The 10000-nt window shown below is 49.1% G+C and overlaps 1 protein-coding gene across 1 annotated transcript in view; it reads left to right on the top strand.

The window, feature by feature from the left end:
* Nucleotides 1-10000, top strand: part of LOC307247419 (atrial natriuretic peptide receptor 1) — a gene marked incomplete at both ends in the record, with an annotated part of 14686 nt that overhangs the window by 3742 nt on the left and 944 nt on the right. The window contains 21 exons of the mRNA XM_080023572.1: nt 686-791; nt 896-1028; nt 1136-1268; nt 1730-1834; nt 2115-2217; nt 2562-2707; nt 2993-3065; nt 3935-4079; nt 4914-5000; nt 5117-5260; nt 5364-5485; nt 5911-6049; nt 6253-6301; nt 6622-6723; nt 6883-7002; nt 7525-7618; nt 7805-7892; nt 8511-8650; nt 9111-9263; nt 9584-9682; nt 9779-9870. Coding sequence (XP_079879698.1) covers nt 686-791; nt 896-1028; nt 1136-1268; nt 1730-1834; nt 2115-2217; nt 2562-2707; nt 2993-3065; nt 3935-4079; nt 4914-5000; nt 5117-5260; nt 5364-5485; nt 5911-6049; nt 6253-6301; nt 6622-6723; nt 6883-7002; nt 7525-7618; nt 7805-7892; nt 8511-8650; nt 9111-9263; nt 9584-9682; nt 9779-9870 — 2373 coding nt within the window. The remainder of the gene's footprint in view (nt 1-685; nt 792-895; nt 1029-1135; nt 1269-1729; nt 1835-2114; nt 2218-2561; nt 2708-2992; nt 3066-3934; nt 4080-4913; nt 5001-5116; nt 5261-5363; nt 5486-5910; nt 6050-6252; nt 6302-6621; nt 6724-6882; nt 7003-7524; nt 7619-7804; nt 7893-8510; nt 8651-9110; nt 9264-9583; nt 9683-9778; nt 9871-10000) is intronic.

Consider the following 10000-nt stretch of genomic DNA (forward strand, 5'->3'; position numbering starts at 1 on the left):
TTCAAAACAGTAATATCAGAGTATTTTCACCCAGTCTGTTGACAATGTGAGAGGCACATTTTCCACGAAGTTGTCGTTGTTGTCGCTCTACGGTGCACGGACTCAGCAGCGTCTGGGTTCATCGTAAGAGAGAAATAATGGCCGGCGAGTGTCTTGTCTGCTTTTCCCTCCTCTCTTCCGCTGGTTTCTGGTTCATTGCTAGTCAGGAGTTATTTGTGTGGGTTCACCCCGTCAGTCTGGCTTGCAGCACTGCACTGTGGCCCAGAGAGCCGGGTGATGCATTGTGGGTATAATGTGCATTTTATCACGTTGCGATGAAAGGCGATGAGACTTTCATTCAGGTCCGAGAGGATGGAGGCGTTTCAAGTTAACCTCACAATGTTAAATCTTGCACCTCAAACTGAAGCCACAGAATCTTATCCTATGTCATCACCCTTTGTGCGCCTGACCAGGGTAATCTCAATTTCTATTTTTTTTTTGGGGGGGGCTTTTGCGATTTAAAACAGAAGATATTCAGAAATTCCTAAAAGGCCTTGGAAACCTGTTTAAAAGTGGAGAAAAAGAAAATAACGCAACATAAAAATGAGACGTGGATCGCAGGAACGTTTCAGGTTGAATGAAGCTGCACGTTTGAAATGGGTTTTGTGCGTAATCTGTGTGCGTGCGCGTGTGTGTGCGTGTCTAGGCGCTGTGCAGCGGCCCAGCTGCCTGTTGGCATGACCTGGACAACAGTGAGTACGACTGCTGGCCGCTGGACAGACCGGACGAATCCAACATGATCGACTGCGGAGGTGAAAAAAAAACCCTGTCTGTCTGTCTGTCGGTCGGCCGAGCTGACGGCGTGTCTGTAGGCCTGCCAGTGTGTCCGTTTACCTGTCTGTCTGCCCGTGTGTAGGTCTGGAGATGTCCTGGGTGGTGCGTCCTCCAGAGTCGGTGAAGAGCGGTCAGGTGTTCAGCGTCACCTACTCGGTCACGGCCCAGGACTCCTTCTACCACTGGGCCGTCGGAAACCACATCTTCCCGCACAGGTGCCAAACTGCCCTGTTCCAGAGGGGAACCCGCCACAGCCATACCGAAGTACTGTGTGACTCGGTACTTTGTAAATACTACCTTAATACTACGGTTTTGTGGGTAGCTCTATCGTAGATGCAGACGCCGCACGCTGGTTTTGTGAGAATCACGAGTGTCCGACCAACTGGAAGGATGCGGATGGAGGGAACTGCTGCATTCACCATGCTAACATCCACTCCTGTCCCATGGGATACTTGGTACACACACACACACACACACACACACACACACACACACACACACAAATACTGCACACAAACACACACACACACACATATACACACATAGACATACTACACACACACATACATACACACACACACATACTTACACACACACACACACACACACACATACTTACACACACACACACACGCACACACACATACTTACACACACACACACTCACACACACACACACAAATACTGCACACAAACACACACACACACATATACACACATAGACATACTACACACACACACACATACACACATATATCTGTGACTCAATCATCGCCATCTCATAATTGACACATGATTCAGATGCAAATATGATTTTTGGTCAGTCTTCCAGTAACTTTGATACTACTGCCAACGGCAACAGCAGACACTCCGCTGACCACATGCACTAATGCTCTGGAGCGGTCCCCCTCCTCAGACAACCCAGAGGATTTGTGGCCCGTGGATTCCTGATGACGGCAGAATCTTCACACACACCATTTCTACGGCCGGGAAGATGACTCAGACCAACTGGACCGCCAAGGTACCTCACACACACTGACACCAACTGAACACACACGCACACACGCATCCAGGGGTCCTGCAGGCCCGTGTCAAATCTTTGTTGCACAACTATTGTTGTAATTATGGTACTGTAGATATCATTCGTTCTGGAGGGAGGTTCAGCCAGGTCCTGTGGATAGACAGACAGACAGACAGACAGGCAGACGGAGAGACGGACGGACGGACGGACGGACAGATGGATAGATAGAAAGATTGAACTTCCTGTCTGTCGTTCTGACTTCCTGTTCGTCGGCTTCCAGGTGGTCCTGGTTCACGAAGGCTTGACGTCGCTGATCGCTCACATCAGAGTGGGCCGCATGCAGGTGGCGCTGGAGGCCAAGAGCAGGGTGCTGCCCCCCATAGGTACTGCAGGGTACTGCACAGCCCAGTGTGCCAAGCTACAACCGTGCAACGATACACTGATAAATCATTGGATGGATGGAAGGGTCGATCTTTGTCTCTTGTAATGTGACCTGACTACCGACACATTTAAAAGATGATATTGCGATTAACCAATCGTTTGCGAGTCTTGCATCCCCATCAGCAGACCATAATACTAAGTTCTACATGTTTCTGATGCTTTAAGTGGTGAACAGGACAGTGGTTAAGTACCCTTGCTGTTATTTCATTGCACTGTAAAAAGTGTGCCGTGGCAGGAAAAAGGTTGGAAAACACCCCATAATGTGCCATGACTGCTGTTGCCACAGTGTGTGGGGATGGAGTGTGTGAGCCGGCAGAGCTGTGCTCCATGTGTCCTGCTGACTGCGGGGAGTGTCCTCTGTCCACCGCCACCAAGCTGGCCGTGTCACTTCCTGTGAGCCTGGTCTGCCTCTGCTTCATCCTGACCGCTCTGGTAACACACACACACAAACACACACACACACACACACACACACACACACACACACACACACACACACTGGCACACACTACTAAATAAATAAATGAATAAATTAATCAGTCATAATCAATAACTTAATCTGTGTGTTTGTGTGTGTGTGTGTGTGTGTGTGTGTGTGTGTGTGTGTGTGTGTGTGTGTGTGTGTGTGTGTGTGTGTGTGTGTGTGTGTGTGTGTGTGTGTGTGTGTGTGTGTGTGTGTGTGCGTGCGTGTGTGTGTGTGTGTGTGTGTGTGTCCAGTGGTTCCGGTATCAGAAGCGGAAGTTACTTTGGGATGAAAGCTGGATCATCGACTTCACTCAAATTAAACAAGGTATCAGAGAGATTTTAATGTTCTCACCAAAACCTCATGATGCCATGAAAACTTCACTGAAGACAACTGAGAGCGAGAGGGTTGACGGATGTATGGGTGGATGGGTGGGTGGATGATGGATGGGTGATGGATGGATGAATGGATGGATGGATGATGGATGGATAGATGATGGATGGGTGGGTTGGGCTGGTGGGTGGTTGGGTGGATGGATTCTTGATAGATGGATGATGGATGGATGATGGATGAATGGATGGATGATGGACGATCAATGGTTTGAAGGATGGCTGATGGATGGTTGGATGGATGATTGATGGAATGATGCATTGTTGGATGGACGGACGGACAGATGGATGCATGAATGGACAGATGGATGGATGGTGGATGATGGATGGATGGTGGATGATGGATCGATGGGTGGATGATGGATGGATGATGGATCGATGGGTGGATGAATGGATGAATGGGTGGATGATGGATGGATGGATGGATGGATGAATGAATGGATGGATGGATGGTGGACGATGGATCGATGGGTGGATAAATGGATGGATGGGTGGATGATGGTTGGATGGATGGATGGATGGATGGATGGATGGTGGACGATGGATCGATGGGTGGATAGATGGATGGATGGGTGGATGATGGTTGGATGGATGATGTGTGGATGAATGGATGGGTAGGTGGATGATGGATGGATGGATGGTGGATGATGGATAGATGATGGATGGACTTAAACTCTCAGTCAAGTCTCCCTCTCCCCCCCTCTCTCTCTTCCTCCACCTCTCCATCCCTCCCTCCCCTCTCTCTCTTTCTCCACCTCTCCCTCCCTCCCTCCCTCCCTCCCTCCCTCTCTCTCTCTCTCTCTGTAGACCAGGCAGCTCTCACGACCATGGGCAGCATAATGAGTGTTCCGGTCGGTACCAGTGACAGTAACACCAGCTGCATCACCGCGCTCAGCAACTGCACTGCCCAGCCCGCCTCCCGCAGGACCGCCTTCACTCTCACCGGAATATAGTACTGTCTGTCTGTTCGTCTGTCTGTCTGTCTGTCTGTCTGTCTGTCTGTCTGTCTGTCTGTCTGTCTGTCTGTCTGTCTGTCTGTCTGTCTGTCTGTCTGTCTGTCCGTCCGTCTGACTTGAATATTTGTCTGAGAATTGAAAACAGTCCTTTGCATTGCACTTATGTACAGTTACACTCAGAGAAGAAAGAAGAATCTTTAATCATCACACGACACGCCACACTACAACACATGCTCCACGCACACACACACACACACACACACACGCTTTTTTTGGATGGTGGCCGGTGAAATGAGGCCTCTGCATTTGACCCATCCTGGCGTGTCCTTCCTCCGGGGGGGCAGCCAGGAGCAGTGGGCAGCATTCGTCGACGCGCCCGGGGACCTGGTACCAGGTGTCCATCGCTGGTCAGACGATGATGTGTGCATGTTTTTGGTGGGGGTCCTGACTGATGGTAGGTGGAGGGAACCCCATGTGAGCACGGGGAGAACATGCAAACTCCACACAGAAAGGCCGCTAATTGGGAGATAACCTGCCGGAGCACGGTGCCACCAGCGCCCCAGGCGGGAATCGAACCTAGGACCTTCTTGCTGTGAGGCAGCAGTGTGCCACTAAACCACACTACTTATAGTTATTAAATAATAATTGTATGGTAATAGTAATAGTATCTGTAGATTATAGATATAGATTAAAATGACTTGACCAACCTTAAAGCAGAAGCTTTGGAGAAAATAAATTAATCGATTGCGAACCGACGGCTCGGACAGGAAGTGACCGTGCGGATTAGAACGGCCCGGGCAGGAAGTGACCGGGCTCTACCTCCTCCCCAGTGACGGCAGGACCGTGGCCATCAAGAAGATCCAAACCAAGACGTTCTCTCTCTCCAAAACCATCCGAGAGGAAGTGAAACAAGTCAGGTGTGTTTCCCCACGCACGCACACACATGCACGACGCGCGCGCGCACACACACACACACACACACACACACATACAGCCTGTAAAGATCTCTCTCTCTCTCTCTCTCTCTCGACAGGGAACTCGACCATCCAAACCTGTGTAAGTTCTTTGGAGGTTGTGTGGAGGTGCCCAACGTCGCCATAGTAACCGAGTACTGCCCCAAGGGAAGCCTCAACGACGTCCTGGTCAATGAAGAGATACCACTCAACTGGGGGTTCAGGTGAGCGCATACACACACACACACACACACACACACACACACACACACACACACACACACACACGCACACCCACGGTCTCTTCACCTTCCCTAAACCCGGCAGGTTCTCCTTCGCGACGGACATCGCCAGAGGGATGTCCTACCTCCACCAGCACAGGATCTGCCACGGGAGCCTCACGTCCCTCAACTGTGTCCTGGACGACCGCTGGGTTTGCAAAATCACCGGTAAAAATGACCAATAAATACAGTTGGACGAAGCCATGCTTTATTTTAAGAATATCGGCTCCAGCGTTACTGTACCACGCTGTGAGTTCTGCTGCTGCAGCCACTATGAAATAAAAGAAATGTTCTTCTGAAGGCCTTTATTATTATTATTATTATTATTATTATTATTATTATTATTATTATTATTTAAAGATATATCTCGATTGATAGAGAGACACTCATTTCAGAGGGAAACTGTGGGGTTGTGGCAGCACACATCAACACAATAGGCAATGATAATAAAAGATTTGGCAAAACCTACAGTAAACTGGGAAAAAAAAGCAACAATTCACATTCTGACAAAAAGTACAAATTGTGTGAAAAGTTTGCATAAATATATTTTCAGTAATATAATATATATTATGACGTGTGGCTGGAACGACCAGATTACGGACTGAGGACCTATCGTAAGCACGAGGGGGCGGAGCCTCTCTCCAGCTATAAGGAGAGGCTGCTGGACGTTTACACACCTCCTGAACGTCAAGGACCGAATACGGAGCCGACGCTGGCTGGAGATGTGTTCAGGTAACATGCACACACACACACACACACACACACACACACGCACAGACACACACACAGGCACACACACACACGCACACACACAGACAGGCACACACACACGCACAGGCACACACACACACACACACACACACACAGACACACACACACACGGACACACACACACACGGACACACACACTGTGTAACTTGTATTCCTATTTACAGTTTTTCCATCATTCTATTGGAGATCGCCACTCGCAGTGACCCTGTTCCAGTAAGTCCACTCTGATTGGCCGATAGTCTCCACCACGCCCAACACTCTGTCTCATCAGTCTCATCATCGTATCTCATCATGTCAACATGTGCAAATATAGAAAATGAAAAAAAAAACAAGTATCTTCCAAGATCTTATGGTAAAAGTCATACTTGTGTTATCATATTGTTATTCAAAAATCCAGAGCAATAAGCTCGTTCCCCCAGATCACTGTTGTTTTTGCTCTGGTTCAACTGTTTTTACTTTGTTTCTACCGTTTTTACTTTGTTTCTACTGTTTTTACTTTGTTTCTAACGAGTTTTAACCGTTTTACCCTCCAGGTCGAGGAGTCGAGTTTGGAGTGCTCCTGGTGTCCTCCTCTTCCTGAGCTGATCTCCAGTAAGGCAGACAACAGCTGTCCCTGTCCTGCAGACTACGTGGAGGTTTGTGTGTGTGTGCGTGTGTGTGTGCGTGTGGGTCCGTGCATGCCTGCGTGTGTGTGTGTGTGTGTGTGTGTGTGTGTGTGTGTGTGTGTGTGTGTGTGTGTGTGTGTGTGTGTTCTGAGGGCGCTGAACATTTTTGTCCTCTGTGTGTTTCCGTAGCTCATCAGGCGATGCCGCTCCCATAATGCCGCCCACCGGCCGACCTTCGAGCAGATCAGGAAGTTTGTGAACAGGATCAACCCCAACAAAGTCAGCCCGGTGGACGTGATGATGAACCTGGTACGGAGCCAGACCAAACAGAACAGATCACGCGACGGTCGAGTCCCGTGGGCGACATTGGCGGTTCCAACGCGGTGATTGTTCGGCCACTAGAGGGGGCTCTAGTCTATCATAAGCTGATCAAAACAAGTCAGTCCACCCGAGTCCTTGGGTGGAAGGACTCCCCGGCCAATCCAACGAGACCCCCCCCGTCTCGTAAAAATCGAGTCCGATGAGAAGCGTCCAGGACTTTCACTTTCGCCAAAAGGACTTTTGATCGAAGGAAATTTTTGCGAAAAGGATTATTACTGGATGCACTGGACTCTGTCAACACGGAGAAAAGACATTCATATTTGGTTGTTAAATTTGGCATGAATATCAGTGGTTGCTGCTTTTGATAAATTGCACTGAGGTGATACCACTCAAAGCATTATTAAGTCTCTCTCCCTCCCTCCCCCTCTCTCTCTCACTCCCTCCCCTCTCTCTCTCTCTCTCTCTCTCTCTCTCTCTCTCTCTCTCCCTCCCCCCTCCTCTCTCTCTCAGATGGAGAAGTATAGTCGTCATTTGGAGGTTCTGGTTGCAGAGAGAACCCAAGATCTGATGCATGAGAAGCAGAAGACGGACAGACTCCTACACAGTAACGCACACACACACACACACACACACACACACACACACACACACACACACACACACGTTTAAAGATTTCTCCAATCATAACAGGATGGTTTGTGTTGGCATGGTGCAGTGTTTGATTCCGTGCTTGTTGGTTTTAAAGAGGTTGTTATGTCGTTTGAATGTCTCATCGTCGTCTTCTTTGCAGGCATGCTTCCCAAGCAGGTGGCTGATGACCTCAGACAAGGAAAACCATCCCAAGCCCAGAGTTATGTCAGTGCTACCGTCTTCTTCAGGTACGTGTCTGTCTGTCTGTCTGTCTGTCTGTCTGTGTGTGTGTCTCTGTCCGTCCGTCCATCCGTCTATCTATCTATCTATCTATCTATCTATCTATCTATCTATCTATCTATCTATCTATCTATCTATCTATCTATCTATCTATCTATCTATCTATCTATCTATCTATCTATCTATCTGTTGGTCCGTCTGTTCGTCCATCTCTCTCTGCTGTGACAGTCTCTCTCTCTCTCTCTCTCTCTCTCGCTCTGTCTCTCTATGTGTCTCTCCCTCTCCCTCTCTCTCTCTCTCTCTCTCTCTCTCCCCCACCTCTCTCTCCCTCTCCACCTCCCTCTTCCACTCTCTCTCTCGCCCTCTCTCTCTCGCCCTCTTTCTCTCGCTCTCTCCCCCCACCTCTCCCTCTCTCTCTCTCTCTCTCCCCCACCTCTCTCCCCCTCTCCACCTCCCTCTTCCACTCTCTCTCTCTCACTCTCTCTCTCGCCCTCTCTCTCTCGCTCTCTCCCCCCACCTCTCCCTCTCTCCCTCTCTCTCTCTCTCTGTCTCTCTCTCTCTCTCTCTCTCTCTCTCTCCCCCTCCCACTTCTCTCTCCCTCTCTCCCTCTCCCTCTCCCTCTGCAGTGACATCGTGGGGTTCACCCAGCTCTCCAGCTCCAGTACTCCGTACCAGGTGGTCGATCTGCTCAACAAGCTCTACACCACCTTCGACGACATCATCGACAACTACGACGTGTACAAGGTGGAAACCATCGGAGATGCCTGTGCGTGAAAATAACTTCAAAGTTGTTTGTTTTCCAATCGTGGTACTTATTCTCAAAATGACTCGATCGATATTAAATTAGTGGATGATAAATGTAATTAGGAAAGCTGTCGTCGTTACTGTCGTTTTTCCCAAATGTGGTATAGATAACACAGTATTAGGAATACAGTATATAAATTACAGTATATATAATACAGTATATATATATAATAAAGTAATATACTGTTAATCAGCACATGTGGACTTCACACTCAAACAGATTTGAATCCGTTCACTTTTAGACCCAGTAACCAAGGTGCACGTTAACGCCAGGTATAAACAGGGTTTCGGTGTGTGTGTGTGTGTGTGTGTGTGTGTGTGTGTGTGTGTGTGTGTGTGTGTGTGTGTGTGTGTGTGTGTGTGTGTGTGTGTGTGTGTGTGTGTGTGTGTGTGTGTGTGTGTGTGCGTGCGTGCGCGCGCAGACATGGTGGTGTCTGGTGTGCCCACAGAGAACGGGATCCTCCACGCCGCCGAGATCTCCAGCATGGCCCTGGACCTGTTGTCCGTCTGCCGCAACTTCAGGATCCCACACAAGCCAAACACACAGCTCCAGATTCGAGCCGGAATACACTCCGGTACACACAGACACACATGCACGCACACACACACACACACACACACACACACACACACACACACACACACACACACACACACAGGTATACTGTAGGTACTAGAGGAAACGAGGAGATCAGGAGAAAATCAGGGGGAAAAAATGCATAATGGTATTTAAGCCTTTTTTTAATTGTGATGACAAAATGATGACATCATGACTAAATCTGTGACATCACAAAATGTGTGCTGTTCATCCCAATCACCTAGCCCAAGGACGGAGGCATAAAACTAAGTTAAGTGAAGGTAAATAAGTGTTTGATCTCCCCCCCGCACCTCCCAGGTCCGGTGGTAGCCGGCGTTGTGGGGACCAAGATGCCTCGCTACTGTCTTTTTGGGGACACCGTCAACACCGCCTCCAGGATGGAGTCCACCAGCGAAGGTAAGCGGGGCGCCAGGGGAGTGCACAGGCAGAACTCGGAGGACGTCTCGTGGTCAGAGTGCGGGAATAGATTCTAATGCTGAGGTGCTTCTGCAGCTCTGAAGATCCAGTGCAGCTCCAGTGTGTTTTACCTGCTGGAGGAGATCGGAGGCTACACCTTGGAGTGTCGAGGAATGCTCCAGGTTAAGGTCGGTTCTAATTTTGAAGCGCCTTGAATTGCTTTCGTACATTAAATAAATCTCTGACAGAAAACCGGTTTAATTGGAATTTGACCTGGTTCAAGGTGCAAGCGCCACACGTCAACTGCGGTGTATAATC

Source organism: Zeus faber (genome assembly GCF_960531495.2).
Source record: "Zeus faber genome assembly, chromosome: 22".
NCBI lineage: Eukaryota > Metazoa > Chordata > Actinopteri > Zeiformes > Zeidae > Zeus > Zeus faber.